At 39.5% G+C, this 19,058-nt stretch overlaps 1 protein-coding gene across 1 annotated transcript; it reads left to right on the forward strand.

Annotated features, from left to right (window-relative positions):
- The first annotated feature begins 8,349 nt into the window (after positions 1–8,349).
- LOC129752024 (uncharacterized) lies at positions 8,350–13,713 on the forward strand. The gene has a single exon (XM_055747814.1). It carries the CDS (start codon positions 8,350–8,352, stop codon positions 13,711–13,713), a length of 5,364 nt encoding a protein of 1,787 aa, XP_055603789.1.
- Positions 13,714–19,058: the final 5,345 nt, after the last annotated feature.

The following is a 19,058-nucleotide window of genomic DNA, read 5'->3' on the forward strand; positions in this document are numbered from 1 at the left end:
AAGATTAGGCGTCATGCCCAGACACCACCAAGAAGGCGCCAACGCTGGCTATGATTGGGGAGATTGAGTCAGGATGAAAAAAAAATCTAAACCTGTAGGCAATCTCCCCGATCAACAACTCCGACGATGAATGTTAGTTAGCTTTTGCAGGTACAACACACCAAAACCGGGGTTACTCAATCCTCAAATCCAGCTCCAAAAAAGAAAAAAAACACTTAGAGCCCCTTCTAAAATACTTTTCTAGGATTAGATTGAGGCCACCGAAGGAGAAAAAGAAGTAGGACCAGAGTAATTCTCTCGGTCTGCCAGACTTGTAACCTGGATGCTAAACCGCGTGACTTCGGCTCGAAAAAGTGCAATTTTCGCGAAATGTTTGCATAAGACTTTGGCAACGAGTTAGCTCTTGGGTTTTCGCTGTTCAGAAGTACTTGGAGGTACACCAAAAACACTCGAGAGATGGAGAATGGGGTAAGAGGGTTGTGTTTTTCTTCTTATTTTCGCTGCTGCAGAATACATAACTCGATACACCCGCGCATTCATTACGACTTGGGCTGCTGCTATGCTAGTGACTTAGCTCGGCTAGATTTCGAAAACGCCAGTAGAGAAACCTGCTGTCGACTTATTTGGCAAACCATAATCCCGGAAACGCAAGGCCGATGCGAAAAGTTAACGACCAGCTGCCAGCTGAAGGCGCAGGTGCATAATCTGGCTACTTAAAAATGTCTGCCAAAGCCTACACGTAAGCGAAGATTTAATTGAAAAAGGTGTACCTAGATAAAATTTTCCCTCTTTTGGAGAAAGAAACTCTCATCATTTCTATACAATCTATTTAAGACTGATCTCCAAGATCCTCTTCTATGCAATGGAAAAAAGAAGCTTCGACCTTTTTTCATTCAATCATTTTGACAGCTTTGAAAATTTTGACAATTTTGACAATTTTGACAATTTTGACAATTTTGACAATTTTGACAATTTTGACAATTTTGACAATTTTGACAATTTTGACAATTTTGACAATTTTGACAATTTTGACAATTTTGACAATTTTGACAATTTTGACAATTTTGATAATTTTGACAATTTCGACAATTTTGACAATTTTGACAATTTTGACAATTTTGACAATTTTGACAATTTTGACAATTTTGACAATTTTGACAATTTTGACAATTTTGACAATTTTGACAATTTTGACAATTTTGACAATTTTGACAATTTTGACAATTTTGACAATTTTGACAATTTTGACAATTTTGACAATTTTGACAATTTTGACAATTTTGACAATTTTGACAATTTTGACAATTTTGACAATTTTGACAATTTTGACAATTTTGACAATTTTGACAATTTTGACAATTTTGACAATTTTGACAATTTTGACAATTTTGACAATTTTGACAATTTTGACAATTTTGACAATTTTGACAATTTTGACAATTTTGACAATTTTGACAATTTGACAATTTTGACAATTTTGACAATTTTGACAATTTTGACAATTTTGACAATTTTGACAATTTTGACAATTTTGACAATTTTGACAATTTTGACAATTTTGACAATTTTGACAATTTTGACAATTTTGACAATTTTGACAATTTTGACAATTTTGACAATTTTGACAATTTTGACAATTTTGACAATTTTGACAATTTTGACAATTTTGACAATTTTGACAATTTTGACAATTTTGACAATTTTGACAATTTTGACAATTTTGACCATTTTGACCATTTTGACTATTTTGACCATTTTGACAATTTTGACAATTTTGACAATTTTGACAATTTTGACAATTTTGACAATTTTGACAATTTTGACAATTTTGACAATTTTGACAATTTTGACAATTTTGACAATTTTGACAATTTTGACAATTTTGACAATTTTGACAATTTTGACAATTTTGACAATTTTGACAATTTTGACAATTTTGACAATTTTGACAATTTTGACAATTTTGACAATTTTGACAATTTTGACAATTTTGACAATTTTGACAATTTTGACAATTTTGACAATTTTGACAATTTTGACAATTTTGACAATTTTGACAATTTTGACAATTTTGACAATTTTGACAATTTTGACAATTTTGACAATTTTGACAATTTTGACAATTTTGACAATTTTGACAATTTTGACAATTTTGACAATTTTGACAATTTTGACAATTTTGACAATTTTGACAATTTTGACAATTTTGACAATTTTGACAATTTTGACAATTTTGACAATTTTGACAATTTTGACAATTTTGACAATTTTGACAATTTTGACAATTTTGACAATTTTGACAATTTTGACAATTTTGACAATTTTGACAATTTTGACAATTTTGACAATTTTGACAATTTTGACAATTTTGACAATTTTGACAATTTTGACAATTTTGACAATTTTGACAATTTTGACAATTTTGACAATTTTGACAATTTTGACAATTTTGACAATTTTGACAATTTTGACAATTTTGACAATTTTGACAATTTTGACAATTTTGACAATTTTGACAATTTTGACAATTTTGACAATTTTGACAATTTTGACAATTTTGACAATTTTGACAATTTTGACAATTTTGACAATTTTGACAATTTTGACAATTTTGACAATTTTGACAATTTTGACAATTTTGACAATTTTGACAATTTTGACAATTTTGACAATTTTGACAATTTTGACAATTTTGACAATTTTGACAATTTTGACAATTTTGACAATTTTGACAATTTTGACAATTTTGACAATTTTGACAATTTTGACAATTTTGACAATTTTGACAATTTTGACAATTTTGACAATTTTGACAATTTTGACAATTTTGACAATTTTGACAATTTTGACAATTTTGACAATTTTGACAATTTTGACAATTTTGACAATTTTGACAATTTTGACAATTTTGACAATTTTGACAATTTTGACAATTTTGACAATTTTGACAATTTTGACAATTTTGACAATTTTGACAATTTTGACAATTTTGACAATTTTGACAATTTTGACAATTTTGACAATTTTGACAATTTTGACAATTTTGACAATTTTGACAATTTTGACAATTTTGACAATTTTGACAATTTTGACAATTTTGACAATTTTGACAATTTTGACAATTTTGACAATTTTGACGATTTTGACAATTTCGACAATTTTGACAATTTTGACAATTTTGACAATTTTGACAATTTTGACAATTTTGACAATTTTGACAATTTTGACAATTTTGACAATTTTGACAATTTTGACAATTTTGACCATTTTGACTATTTTGACCATTTTGACAGTTATGATGACCATAATGACTATTGTGATGATTTTAACAATCTTGATAGAATTTTTTAAAAGAGCAGAAAATTTTTGTTTTTAAAGAAGTAAAAATCAATAACAAAATCACTTTTAATTGAAAGACCTTACACTGTGTCACACATTTGAACGAAATCATTAAGTGGACCAAATCGTCTAAGCTCAAATCGAACGCCATGAAATTTTCCAAAGTCATCGTGCATTTTATTTTTGCTTACTCTTAGATTGGTGCAGTGATTTTGTGGCCAAGTTGGCCTAAAGTGAAGTACTCATCCATCATTCATGTACTACTCCAAAGGGGGTTTGGATCATAATGTTTGTGGCCTTTTGCAGATTAGCGCTAATGCCCCTCAATCACAATGGTTTGAGGCTCTTGGCCACCGCTGCCGCCTGGAGTGGCTGATTTAACTTAATGTGTGGCACGCGTCCTTCCAAGATTACAAAACTCCTCAGATCGTTCGTCGCATTTTCTGACAGCCAGGGGTTGATCACTCAAAGAATTTCACAAAGACTCTCCTTCTCCCTTTAGCTGCGTCGACTATAGGTATTCCTCTCCTTGATTCCCTCTGTCTTCTTGTTCAGAAAACGCAACTTCATCAATAGCAACTTCAACAGCAGACCTCTCAAATAGTGATTTCCGCTAAGCAATGGTGGGCAATGACTCGTGTGTTGTGCTATTTTGTGTACTTTTTTTTCGACTTCTCAGTCAGTCGGTGCGTTTTTTTTATTTCAAGGTCGACCATTTTCTTCGAGATGCTTCCATTTACCAAGTTCAAAAGCTGCAGTACAGTTACCTTCCTAGCGTAGGTAAGTTGTAGACTTAGCTGCGATGTTTTGGATGAGGCAAGCCGATAATTTGCTAAACAGACACAATACATTTCCAAACACCTAATAGCTGGCAGCCGCTGCTGGTGTTGAGGAAAAGAACTCTCGCGATCGTGCCCCCGAATGCCTTTTTCCGAACCTTGAACGAAAATTGGTGGAATTGAACAGATTCCGTTACAAGCATTTCCTCTGAAAGAAAATTGAAGCTGTTATCGATTTCAAAATAAACAAACAAATCTTCAAAACCACAACAAAGCAAATAATTGACAATTCAGAATCGATCACGGTCACCACAATTCGATCTAGAAGATTCTGAACGCACGAAGCGAAAGGAAATTCGATTTCCCAATTCGGCAACACGAAGAAGAGTGAGAAGTGCAACGGAGCATGAAAAATGAATTGCTACCGGTACACTTCCGGGTTCCGTTCAACTTTGGGCTGCGGCACACCGGTGAATAGTTTATTTGTATCAACCACACCGGGAAATGTGTTTTTTTTTTCGTTTGCTTGCTGGACAGTTGTTTTGCTTCGAGAGTGTAGGTAAAAGATTTTTGGACCGTGTTAAAAACTTACTCAACGTTTAGAACGTGGTCTTAAAACTAGATCTGCGTTTTGCTAGTTGCTCGTCGTTATTAGATAGTAATCAAATCTCTTTGGAAAAAAACCACATTAGTTACCTACCGGCATAAGGTGTCATAATTGATCGTAACACATATGTTTAACATAGTTTCGAAGTTTTGACGAAATACAATTGATGTTTTCAAACGAATGGTAAAGCACTTGTAAAAGAGGACTTCTCACAACAAACAGTTTGAAGTGATGGTCAAATCAGTAAATTTCGGCTCAAATATCAACCCTATATGTTTAAGTGTTCCCGTTTAAAATAAATCATGATCACCCTCAAATGAAAGTTACCCATTTTAATGTATTGAGCTATCTTAAACATAAGTTTTACTAAGGCGATCCAGGTTGTTACCAAAAATAACTTAAAAATCAAATTCAAAGACAAATTACATTGAGCTGTGAACAAAAAGAAGAAAAAAACAAAAGTTACAAAAATGTCCAAAAAGCAAAAAATGCAATTTGATCATTTTTATCATATGTGTGAATGGGATGTAACCCACATTAACCCTTTTCAAGATAGTCCTTGTTCCAAAGTTGAATCGAGACAGTAGAAGCACGAACAGAAAATTAAACTAATTGGACGTGCATTGGCAAAACAAAAGTGAGTATGGTGATTATAAGCGGACAATAGAATGAACATTGGCTAAAGACTTTCAAATATCTAATAAGATAACTAGCCCAAGTCACTTGCACGGGGGCGGGCCATCATCATCATTAATACATTTGTTATTATTTAATCCATTTCCTCTTTAGATTGTCAATATGCCACATCCAAATGAAAAAAAATCCTCTGAGATCCTTAATCAGTTCTTTTAATCTTTAGTATTGCATCTGTCTACGACCGCAACAGACCCTAGTGACACCACTGATAGCCGGCAACGAAACAAACCAAAAACCCACAACCAGCTGATCTTGGTTCGAGCCGGTGTTTTCCAAACGACTAGCGAGCGATGACCTACGGTCTAAAAATAGCCAGCACCAACCAGGTTTTTTCTACCCGTGATCACCAGCCAACAGCAATCATCACAACCGATCACAACCAGCCTGTATTGTTTTCGACGATCTCTCGAGCTGGTGTTTTCTACACGGACCGGTCTGAGCGAGCAGCTACCTACGTTCTACCACACAATAGACGGCAGAAGACGGATTGTTTTTTCATCCCATGTTTGGTACCCGAGTTGCTGATCGATGACACCGGCCGGCAATCATCACGCAGTATTGGTTGAGATGATCATCACCAGCCGGTATTGTTTCTAGCGACTACAGCAAGATCGCGAGCGAGAGTATTGCAGCCGGGAAAAACATCGCAGAATGAGGAGGCAGAAGGCAAAACTCACCACTCGAACCAGTCGAGTTGAGCCTGCCAACTACTCCGGATCGGATTATAAATTTTATTTGTGTTACTCGTTAGGATAAGCTATAATACATGTTAAGTTAAGTTCAAATCTAGTTTTGCTTATTAAACCTTAGTAACCTTAGATAATAAATTGTGTTTGTTATACGGAATAAAATTGTGCGTAGTTTTTAAACAATATTGTGCGCGTGTTGAACATTTTAATCCGAGAAAGTTTGCTCGCAAGACCTTGTACGGAAACAAGGCAAGACTCTGATAGTCTTTCTTGGATGGGTTCGATGTTGGAGAGCCGTCGGTGAAACACGGAATTATAAAGAACCACTTCGAAGGAACCAAGGTACGGCCCCAACATTGTGGTCCTTCGAGCCGGATGAGGATAACCAGGAATCCGAAACGCACATTGGTTACGCACAGTGGTTACACGCACAATTGGGCTTGTTGGCGCCATTTCAACTAAGGGAAGCGCCATCATCAGCGGTGAACAATCCCCTATTGTTACACCCCGCGAAAAAGGGTGCATTGTTCTACAGCTCAAGCATCAGCGCGCCATTGCATCGGGAAGGCTTGGCTTGGGTGTTGCATGCGAAACACCTGCCAAGGTATTGCATGCTTTTTGGCAGCAGTTGGTCGAATTTTGAGGATCAATCGGTGGATTTTATACACGGTCTACCGTTGTAGGAGCAACATCACTGCACGTGCGGAGTTTCCTGTTTTCTCAGGTAAATATGATAAGTGCAGTATATGTTCAGCCGTTATTAGGAAATGCATGATTCTAACACCATTCTTCGATCCCTATTGTGATCATCATAATCCGGAGTGACGTGGCAAGCTACGTAACCGCTTGGAGTCGGTTCAGGCGATATTGGATCGCTTTCCCAGGGCCAATTCGACAGAAACTATCGTTGGTGACAACGGTGCTCACCGCATTGTGGTGGAAGGCAGCACAGGGCCGCATAGGGAGGTTTTCGGTGTGGGTGCTCCTTGGATTCGGTTTCGAAGTGGCAAGCGAGCTGCTGCGTGGCCTCTAACTACCGTCGCAGGGAAAACGGTGATCCCTACCTGGTTCACAAGTGGAAGTGGGCCGCATTTCGGAGCTCTCGGTGTGGGTGCGACTCGGAATCAATATCGTAGTGGCAAGGGAGCTGCTGCGCCTCAACTCACTGTTGCAGACGAGCTGCTCATCCGGTCCTGATCCGGAAGTTGCACTGGGCCGCATCGACGAGGTCTCGGGGTAGGTGCTGGTCTTAGGTGGTTATCGTTGTGGCAAGGGAGCTGCTGCGTTTCTTCGAAAACCATCTCGTACCATTCTGGTTCGAAGCTCAGGGCCGCATCGAGAAGGTTTCGGTGTGGGTGCGACTCGGACTCGGTATCGTAGTGGCAAGGGAGCTGCTGCGCTTCAACTATCCGTCGCAGACGAGCTGCTCATCTGGTTCTGGTCCGGAAGTGGCACTGGGCCGCGTCGAGGAGGTCTCGGTGTGGGTGCTGCTCGTAGGTGGTCATCGTGACGAGGTGTTGCTGCGCTGCTACAACTCACCGCAGGAAAGCTGTTCAACCGATCTTGGTCCGGAAGTGGTACTGGCTCGCATTGAGGAGGTCTCGGTGTGGGTGCTACTTGATCCGAAGTAGCAAGGGCGCTGCTGCGTTCATACCGGCGAAGGTCATCGCAAGGTGTCAGGCGAAGGTCGCCATTTTCAACAGCATCGCACAGCAAGCACGAAGGAAGAGGCAGCGCAACAAAAAGTTCTCTCGGGTGAGATAAATTGAACAGTATATGTCCACGATAGCTAGGTTAGATAATACACTTTGTAAATGAAAAATTATCCTCTTCACTCAACGTGCTACACATCCTTGAGCAACAACTGTTCGTGATCAGAACAATTTTGGAACTGCTCGTTAGAGCAAGTCATCTTCTTTGGATTTCGCTGGTCGTTTGGTCTGGATTCGGCGCCATTACAGGGTTCATAGGTAAAGTGAACAGTATATGTTCAGCCGTTGCAAAATTTTGGAATACTACATCCCATATTACTCCTCTTCGCCTGCCTGTTGATGAATTCTTCGAGCGTTTGAGCTGGGGATCAAATTCGGTTTCTGAGTGACGGTCCACAAATTACCATTGGTACAACGAAAGGGTTTCTAAGGTAATTTGCTGGACAGTATATGTTCAGCCGAATTTTGGACACTCTTTTGGAAATCTACACCCACATTTCATCCTTTCCGGTTCTGACGTCATCAAAATGCCGAAATCAACTGCTGCTGAGAAGGCGCCGCCGTCGCTGAAGGTTTTACGGGTGAAATTAAAGGAAATCCAAATCAGCTTTTCCGACATTTGGATGTTTGTCGACGGGTACAGGGAGGATTCAACTCAGGGTCAAATTGAGGTTCGATTGGGTAAAATTGATGAGCTGTGGGAAAACTTTTGCGACACTTTAATTCAGATCAAAGCGCACGATGACTTTAAGGAGACTGATGACTTATTCGACAAGGAAAGGCAAGATTTGAGCAACCAGTACTACTTTTGCAAGGCATTTTTGGTTGATCGGGCTAGAGAATTTGCGGTGCCGGATTCAATCAATCACACTGTTCGAATGAACGAACCGTCAGGCCATAGTGGGATGGATCATGTGCGGTTGCCTCAGATAAAATTACAATCTTTTAATGGTGACATCGAAGATTGGCTTGGATTCCGAGATCTGTTTACCTCGTTAATCCATTGGAAGACAGATCTTAGCGAAGTTGAAAAATTTCACTATTTGAAGGGTTGTCTTGAAGGGGAGCCAAAAACCCTGATAGATTCACTTCAAATTACGCAGGCCAATTACACAGTAGCATGGGAAACATTGCTCAAACGCTATAACAACAGCAAGCAGCTAAAGAAACGACAAATCCAAGCCTTATTTTCTCTTCCCCATCTGAACAAGGAGTCGACAGTTGATCTTCACGCCCTGCTGGAAGGTTTCGAAAAGAACGTTCAAATCCTCGATCAAGTTGTGCAGCCCGAGAACTACAAGGAGCTTCTCTTGGTTCATCTTCTCTCAACACGGTTGGATCCTGTTACGCGTAGGGGGTGGGAGGAATTATCAGCTAGCAAGGAGGCGGATACTCTTGGAGATTTGACGGAGTTTATTCGGCGGCGGATTGCTGTTCTAGAGGCGCTTCCATCCAAGGCATTGGAATTGAAGGGTGGTTATCAGCAGACAGCCGGGCAGAAGCAGAAACCATACGTTCGGGTCAGCCACAATGCTTCACAGCAGCAGCAGCAGCAGTATCAGCAGCAACAGTATCCGCAGCAACAGTATCAGCAGCAGCAGAACCAACAGCAGCAGAAACCAGGGGCATGCATCGTCTGCAAACGGGAACAGCATGGTGTTCATCAATGCCCAAAATTCAAGCGCTCCACTGTTTCGGAAAGGGTGAATCTACTTCGAACACATGGGTTGTGCCGAAATTGCCTAAGAACGGGACATCAGGCTCGGAATTGTCCATCGAAATTCTCTTGCAAGCAGTGTAGTGGTCGTCATCATTCGCTGGTGTGCTTTCGCTCTGAAAACAACAGTAACGGCCAGGTTTCAGTAAACGCATCGAGGAATGATTCTTTCTCCGACGATCAGGAAGCAGAATCATCGACACGTGTGGCGAACATGGCAGCTCCAATCGGTTCATCGGTGAATTCAGCTTCGCAATTTCGATCTCGTGTTTTACTAGCGACAGCGGTGGTCATTATTGAAGACGATATGGGTAATCAGCTTCCGGCAAGGGCTCTGTTGGATTCCGGTTCTGAAAGTAATTTTATGACTCAACGGCTTAGTCAACGGATAAAGGTTTCTCGAAACAAGGTGGATGTTTCGATTCTCGGCATTGGACAAGTTGCGACGAAAGTGAAGCAGAAGGTCAGCGCTGTGGTGAAGTCTCGTACCTCTGAATATGCTCGTGAACTTAGTTTCTTGGTTTTACACAAGGTTACGGCAACTCTTCCGACAGCAAATGTCAACACTGGTGGTTGGAATATTCCTGAGGGAATTTCGCTAGCCGATCCTGCCTTTTTCCAGTCCAATAGCGTGGACCTCGTCTTGGGAATTGAGTGCTTCTTCGAATTCTTCGAAACTGGTCGAAGAATATCGCTTGGAGCGAATTTGCCAGCACTCAATGAATCAGTCTTCGGATGGATCGTATGTGGAGGTGTTTCTCAACCGGATAGCTCTTTAAGAGTCAGCTGCAACGTCTCGGCGAACGAGACACTTGATATGCTGGTGTCACGGTTTTGGGAATCCGAGGAGATTGGATCGAAGAGGAACTATTCCCCGGAGGAGAGTCTATGTGAGGAGATTTTTGAGCAGACGGTTCAGCGGAGTTCAAGCGGGCGATACAGTGTTGCTCTGCCAACGAAAAAGATTGCGGTGTCAAGGCTCGGTGGCTCCAGAGACATTGCTTATCGGCGGCTCTTGGGTACAGAACGTCGATTTGCTCGAGATACAGAACTGAAGCGCCAGTACATGGAATTTATGGAAGAGTATCATCAACTTGGGCACATGCGGAAGGTTCCGGCGGAGGATATTGGCAATTTCAGAAGGTGTTTTCTGCCACATCATCCGGTGATAAAAGAGGCGAGTACGACTACCAAGGTGCGCGTAGTCTTCGATGCCTCGTGCAAGACATCTTCGGGAGTTTCGCTCAACGACGTTTTGATGACAGGACCGGTTGTACAGGATGACCTCAGGTCCATCATCATGCGGTGTCGGACGAAGGCGATTATGCTGGTGGCAGACGTGGAGAAGATGTTCCGCCAAATTGAGATTCAACCCGAAGACAGACCTCTACAGTGTGTGTTATGGCGCAAGGATCCTAGCGAGGACGTAGGTGTTTACGAGCTGAACACGGTGACCTACGGAACGAAACCTGCTCCGTTTTTGGCTACCCGTACTCTGCAACAACTGACGTCAGATGAGGCATCTCGTTTTCCCTTGGCGGCGCAAGCGATGGCAGATGACACCTACATGGACGACGTCATTACCGGAGTGAACATCCTCGAAGAAGCAATTGAGCTTAGGAAGCAGTTGGAGCAGATAACGGAAAGCGGAGGTTTTCGACTACGCAAGTTTGCCTGTAATCGGTCGGAGGTTCTACAGGGTATTCCGCAAGACAATTTAGCGATTCCAGGTTTCGTGGATTTGGATCCAGACCCCTCTGTCAAAACGTTAGGACTGACTTGGTTGCCCGGTTCGGATACATTCATGTTCCAATTCAATTTGCCTAAATTTGAAGACCTCAAGTTAACGAAACGTAACGTACTCTCTGTTATCGCCATGTTGTTCGACCCCCTAGGGCTGATTGGAGCCACTATAACCATGGCGAAGATTTATATGCAGCAGTTGTGGACTCTTCAAAATTCGGATGGCAAACGGCTTGATTGGGACGAGCAACTTCCTTCCACGGTGGGTGAGCGTTGGCGAAAGTTTCACGAGGAGTTGTCTTGGCTGAACACTATTAGAATTGATCGCTGTGTTATTCTTCCCAGCTCGATTGAGCTGGAACTTCATTGTTTCTCGGATGCTTCTGAGAAGGCTTTTGGAGGTTGCATCTATCTTAGGAGCAGAGATTCCCACGGTTTGGTTTGGACTAGACTGGTTTCGTCGAAATCTAAGGTTGCCCCGTTAAAATGTCAATCGATAGCACGTCTCGAACTCTCTGGAGCGTTATTGATTGCAGAACAATTTGAAAAGGTGAAGGATTCCTTGAGAATTCCAACTAAGGCGTTTTTCTGGACCGATTCGACGTGCGTTTTGCGGTGGTTGCAAGCGATTCCGACTGTGTGGACGACGTATGTGGCAAATAGGGTGTCGAAGATTCAAACTATCACTCAGGGATGCAAGTGGAGCCATGTACCAGGAATTGAGAACCCGGCGGACTTGATATCGAGAGGAGTTTCGCCATCAAACATCGTGGAGAATCAGTTTTGGTGGAGAGGGCCAGCCTGGTTGCAGGAATCACCGGAAAGTTGGCCTCAGACGCCAGCGTTTTGTGTCCAAGGAGAAGGAGAGGAGGAATTACGTCGTACTACTGTTGTCGCTGTCGCTTCTGAGGTAGAGGAGTTTGTTACTTCATACATTTCCAATTTTTCTTCGTTTATCGATCTTATTCGGAAAACCGCTTATTTCCTGCGCCTGAAGACCTTTCTTCGGAACAAATTGAGAAACTCATCAGCTGAACCAAATCGAAGTTTTCTCTCTGTGTTGGAGTTGAAGCTAGCCGAATTCGACCTTATTAGTAAGATCCAGAAGGTAGCATTTGAGGATGAATGGAAGGCGTTGGCAGAAGAGAAACCGGTGTCCAGGAGCTCGCCGATGCGTTGGTATAACCCATTTCTATCATCTGAAGGAGTTATTCGACTCGGCGGAAGACTACGGAACTCTGATGAGCCCCATGAAGCAAAATATCCGATTGCACTTCCTGCTAGGCACCTCTTTTCGACATTGCTCATTAGATATCACCACGAGAAGCTGCTACACGCAGGCCCACAGCTTTTGTTGAGTGTCTTGAGACAGCGTTATTGGATTTTTGGAGGAAGGGAAACCGTTAGAAATGTAATTCACCGTTGTTTGAAATGTTTTAGGGCCAAGCCATCTCCAGTTCAGCAGTTCATGGGCGATTTACCTGCTTCCAGAGTGACCATAGCTCCAGCCTTTCGAAGAAGCGGTGTGGATTATTTCGGTCCTGTTTATGTCCGACCAGCTCCACGGCGCCCGGCAGTGAAGGCCTACGTTTGCGTTTTTGTCTGTCTGTGTACGAAGGCAGTTCACCTGGAACTGGTCTCAGATTTGACTACTGACCGATTCATACAAGCGTTGCGCAGATTCGTCGGTCGTAGAGGAAAGTGTGCCGAAATCCTGTCCGATAACGGGACTAATTTTGTTGGTGCCCGTAACAAAATGAAAGATCTAATCAAGCTGCTGAATGATCCTTTGCACCGTGAACAAGTGGCTAAGGAATGCGTAAATACCGGAATTCAATGGAAGTTCAGTCCACCCAGCGCCCCCCATTTTGGTGGTCTCTGGGAAGCTGCGGTTCGATCAGCGAAAACCCATCTTCTCAAAGTGCTAGGAGAAGAACCAGTTTCACCAGAAGATTTCAACACTATGTTAATTCAGGTTGAAGCGTGCCTGAACTCCCGGCCGTTGACTCCCTGTTCGGATGACCCAAACGACTTGGAGCCTCTAACACCTGCCCATTTCATCACTGGTAGCTCCCTCCAAGAAGTACCAGATGAAGACCTTTCAGATGTTCCCTTTAATAGACTTGGGAAATGTCAGCAGGTCCAAAAACGGTTCCAACAATTCTGGAAACGATGGCGAAGAGAGTATCTGTGTCAGCTTCAAGGAAGGACTAAGCGGTGGAAATCTCCAGTTGGCATCCACGAAGGCACACTAGTTGTTTTGAAGGACGAAAACCTCCCACCCCTACGTTGGAAAATGGCCCGTATTCAACAGACGTATCCTGGCAGCGACGGAGTGGTACGAGTCGTGAAGCTCAAAACCGCCCAAGGATACATCGATCGCCCTGTTGAAAAAATATGCATCCTTCCCATCGAACCCATGAATCCTTAAACACACCTACAGTTGAGCTCTGAATCCTCCCCAATTGTTCAAGTTCCCACGTACGTCGAAGAGGAGTTTTTTTGTATTCTTTCAGAAATCCTGCAATTTCTGGGTGGGTGAGGATGTCTACGACCGCAACAGACCCTAGTGACACCACTGATAGCCGGCAACGAAACAAACCAAAAACCCACAACCAGCTGATCTTGGTTCGAGCCGGTGTTTTCCAAACGACTAGCGAGCGATGACCTACGGTCTAAAAATAGCCAGCACCAACCAGGTTTTTTCTACCCGTGATCACCAGCCAACAGCAATCATCACAACCGATCACAACCAGCCTGTATTGTTTTCGACGATCTCTCGAGCTGGTGTTTTCTACACGGACCGGTCTGAGCGAGCAGCTACCTACGCTCTACCACACAATAGACGGCAGAAGACGGATTGTTTTTTTTCATCCCATGTTTGGTACCCGAGTTGCTGATCGATGACACCGGCCGGCAATCATCACGCAGTATTGGTTGAGATGATCATCACCAGCCGGTATTGTTTCTAGCGACTACAGCAAGATCGCGAGCGAGAGTATTGCAGCCGGGAAAAACATCGCAGAATGAGGAGGCAGAAGGCAAAACTCACCACTCGAACCAGTCGAGTTGAGCCTGCCAACTACTCCGGATCGGATTATAAATTTTATTTGTGTTACTCGTTAGGATAAGCTATAATACATGTTAAGTTAAGTTCAAATCTAGTTTTGCTTATTAAACCTTAGTAACCTTAGATAATAAATTGTGTTTGTTATACGGAATAAAATTGTGCGTAGTTTTTAAACAATATTGTGCGCGTGTTGAACATTTTAATCCGAGAAAGTTTGCTCGCAAGACCTTGTACGGAAACAAGGCAAGACTCTGATAGTCTTTCTTGGATGGGTTCGATGTTGGAGAGCCGTCGGTGAAACACGGAATTATAAAGAACCACTTCGAAGGAACCAAGGTACGGCCCCAACAGCATCATTATTTTTTATGAACGCTTACTGAAAGCCCAGACAAAAAACCACTTTATTTGAGAATGAGAGTGTCAATTTGACACCTCCCGCTTGAAACCGCTATATCGCTCTTGTTTACTAACTAATTTATATAAAATTTAAAATAAAAAAAATAGAAAACACATGCTTCGGGGAAACTGTAACGCAGCGTCAAAGAATTGCCTTTTTGGTGAGTATAGATAAAGGAAACTGAATAAAAATGTATAAAACTTGGTTTTTTGATAGACACGGATATGCAATATACGATTATTCAGCTAGAACCACAGCACACAACCAATAACATAATAATTCAAGGTCGAAGAAAAACACCTTCAAAACATGCTTCGGAAAAAGGCTCTAGTTCACTTATCAATCGTAAAAAAAATCACTTAGTGCCTAAGAAAGCTGATGTTAAGAACTGTATGTTGGATGATTTTTTTTTAATTTCCAAGATTATGGTCACAAAAAAAGTAAAAAAAGTTGTAAAACCCGTTCTTTTCAATCGATCAACCACCAGAATTTTTTCAGTCACTGTGAAAAAAAAATTGAACAGAGGATTAGAAAGTTTAAGTAATATTACACATTTTTGTATTATTAGAGTCTCAAAATACGAAGCACAGATGTTCGACGAATTTTCAAAGATAGGTGTTTATTTGAACTTATTGTCAATTTGCATTTTCTCTAATCATTCTAACGTCTGAATTTACTTTGCACGAACTCAGAACGCAGGATTTTTGCAATAATATTATATTCACAAGAGAGGTTTTTTGATACCAATTCTAGTGAAGTAATCATATTTGCGCTGCGATTTTTCATAAAAATATGATAAATGAGCTCAATTGCATTTATCAAATGTACAAGTTGCCTATGCACTTTTCTACATATGTGAGACTTTAAACATAACTTTATTTTTAAAATGCAAATTTCGAATCTGATCGAGTTTTTAAAACGAATTCCTTTTCGGAAATCTGAATGTATTGCGGAATCTGGATTATAAAATTTGGATTTCGAATCCCATTTCCGCAGATTTTCCTATTGGCAATTTCAGTCAAAAATAGTATTGAATAATAAACAGCACGTTTACATATTATCCGACGAAAAAATAAAAACAACTAAATAGTTAAGAGTAGGCTTACAAAAATATTAGACAGCTATTACAAGTGAAACGCTTATTAAAATGTGTAAAACCCCATTTCGCAAAAAAACCAACCACCGTAGCAAAAGCTCCCATCTAGTCCCACATCCATAGCCACATCTACAGTACAATACGTAATTCTTCTTAGAAGAAGGCCAAGACCAAAGGCCGAAACGTCGAATAATATGTAAACGTGCTGTTTATTAATCAATACTATTTTTAACGGAAATTGCCAATCGATAAATCTGCAAAAATTAACCAGTCGTTAAACAAATTTATTGAAAAAAAAAGAATCCCATTTCCAACACATAATTCTATACAAATGAGAAATTTAAGGACGACTAATATAGTTGTTCATTTTCCAATCCTCTATAAACACAAAACCAATCCTATTTTTTACCGTAAGTAATGCTCTAAATTCATGGAGAATTTTTAACCATCAAACGGGAAAACGAATATATTTTTATCTGATGTTGTAAACTTTGTTGTGGTATGAGCCCACTTGGTTGAATGATTCAACTGAATCAAAGCAATCGAAAGATTCCTTTTAATTCAACCACGGTAAATGAAAAGTTCATATACCAGTATTTCGATAGCAACTTATTACCTTCTTCAGTGAACGTTTTCGATTGTAGGTAGTAAGTTGCTATCGAAATACTGGTATATGAACTTTTCATTTACCGTGGTTGAATTAAAAGGAATCTTTCGATTGCTTTGATTCAGTTGTAAACTTTTTTTCTCAGAACCTACACGACAACAATAATTTAAACAATCTGAAATTAACAGAATTATAACCTATTTGAACATGAGCGTTCATAGTTAACGGATAAGTTCTTAAGACTTGTTTGCTCGAAGACGTAGAACGATTTTTCGTTCTTCTCACTTCTATTTTGATTAATTTGGTTTTGTTTGGCTGTCTTACTAAACATTTTTGTAAGAAAGGCAAACAAAGTCAGCAGTTAAATAGGATTTTTTTATTCAACCCTGATTAATCCTGATTGTTATTTTCAATTTCCCTGAATTTTGGAAAAAAAAATGTTGGCAACCCTGTACACAGTTGAAATTTTTGATTCGCGTAGCCTACTTCGTTTTCGATTGCGATGTTTTGTTTTAAAAGGGGGTGTGGTGTGCAAAACGCCGTGCTGTTTGTTTTGTTTCGTTCCCACTTCGTCATTTATTTGATACAACAATCGAACACATTTATCAGAAACCATATCTCCAGTTTTTTGATATTGTAAAGATTGTAACATGAACTTTTAAAAGCAATCAACTATAAAATTTTCGATTTGCACCGTTTGGAGTAATAGAAGCTCTTAAGAAGTCACTTTTCAACACATATATTCAACATATATAACTACAAAACAAAAACAAATTTTGGAAATCCGTGCTCAACAAAAGATGCGCTTTATGATTATCTAAAGTGTTGCTCAGTAGATGTTGGTGATAAAATATCACCATGAAAAGATATAAAAAAAATAACTGATTCATGAAAACAAGTTATCATAAAACTTTCAGTTCAATAAATAGATGTATGGTGTCTTGGACAAAGTTTGATAAATTATTATGTTCTACAATATAAAATATCTTATCACAGTTAGGAAATAATTTTCATTCCTCAGAAACTTTATGAACCACTCTAATTTTCTTCCAGTCATAATGACCACTTTTAGTTTTTGTAAAAGTTTGTCCTAGACATTAAATGCACCAAACTTTTAGGAAAACTTAAGAAGAAGACGCTAATAATTGTTTCCCACTAAATCTCATTTCTGGACTACTGTGCATTGACGAAGTACAGCCCCGTTTGATTTTGGCAACACGCTCGTACATTTTGTGTTGCCAAAATCGGATGTTGCCAAAATCGAACTGTTTTTTCACTCAACTTTTTTTTCGTTTATTTTTTTTGAATTTTTCATCTTTTTTGTTATTTTTTAGTACTTTATATTTTTTTAAAAAAAGCTTCTGCTTTTTTTTTCACCATTTCAAAACGTAAAAACATATTATCGGTGTTTGTCTAAATTATAATATGGTCTTATTATAATGAAAACTAAAAAGGGACGTTGTTTCTAAAAACCGTTAGATTTTGGCACATGTGCCTAAATCGGATGTTGCCAAAATCGAATGTTGCCATAATCGGATGTTGCCAAAAACGAACGGGGTCTGTAGAACTTGTTCTGCTTAGCTACCCAGCGATCATGGAATTGGAAATGCGTAAGTTGATAAAGCCTTGTTAAATATGTTATGTGCAGCCTTTTTATTGTTGGTAAGCTGGATATGAGTAGTCAACATAGCTAAGCTAAGCTGAATCTGCCTGATTCTAATGCAACCCAAAATGACCCGAAATAATTCGAACTAGTTAGATACAGATGTTCAAAAACAGCTATTTTTTCTTAGTTTCATTTTCAATATATCTCGTTACAGTCTGAATATTTTTAATGTTTGTTCATCCAAACTTTTTCTGTTTGTGAGACTTAAAACTCTTTCGAAAATATTTTGCATGAATAAGCTAGGCGTGAATAGATATCGTTGAAAAAAACTGAAAATTTTGAATAAAAAATATTTTTCTTTTATTTTGAACCCATCTTACCTTTTTTGGGTAGCTACCACGATGTTAACGTCTTCAATACAATATAACATTTTCTATTCAAAACTGTTTTTTCTCCCACAGTAGATTTTGTTGGTTCCATAGAATCTATTTCTTGTCTCGTCAAGCTCTTTCGAACCAAATATTATCCATCCGTGTACGCATAAGAAACCAAATTTGTCTAGCTTTTTTTATAGCCAAAATCTTTCGTTGCAATAATATACATACTCGAAATCCGCGAAATGAATTTAGCTGTTAAAATAATCAGATATTGGAAACAGAAAAAAAATCTAAAAACAGTCAACAGTAATATAAAGTTTAAAAACATATTCTTAGCTACTAACTTCCACTTACTTCGGCACTAGATAAAAAATTTTGAACACTCAGCAGATCTTTTTCTGAAGCATGTTTTTCTTCTCAGACTTTGAATAACGTAAAAATGATACATTGTAGCTGAAAAAAGTTTGCGAAATTAATTTATGTTTCGTTACGGAAGTTCCCAAACTATAACATTTTTTACAAATCGTTTGAGAAACAAAATATTTAGCTATAGCGCTTGTAAAATTGACACTCCTAGAACTCTGTCAACTTTTTCATTTTTGTCATTTTTGTCATTTTTGTCA

The sequence above is a fragment of the Uranotaenia lowii genome, chromosome 3 (genome assembly GCF_029784155.1).
Source record: "Uranotaenia lowii strain MFRU-FL chromosome 3, ASM2978415v1, whole genome shotgun sequence".
Taxonomy (NCBI): Eukaryota; Metazoa; Arthropoda; class Insecta; order Diptera; family Culicidae; genus Uranotaenia; species Uranotaenia lowii.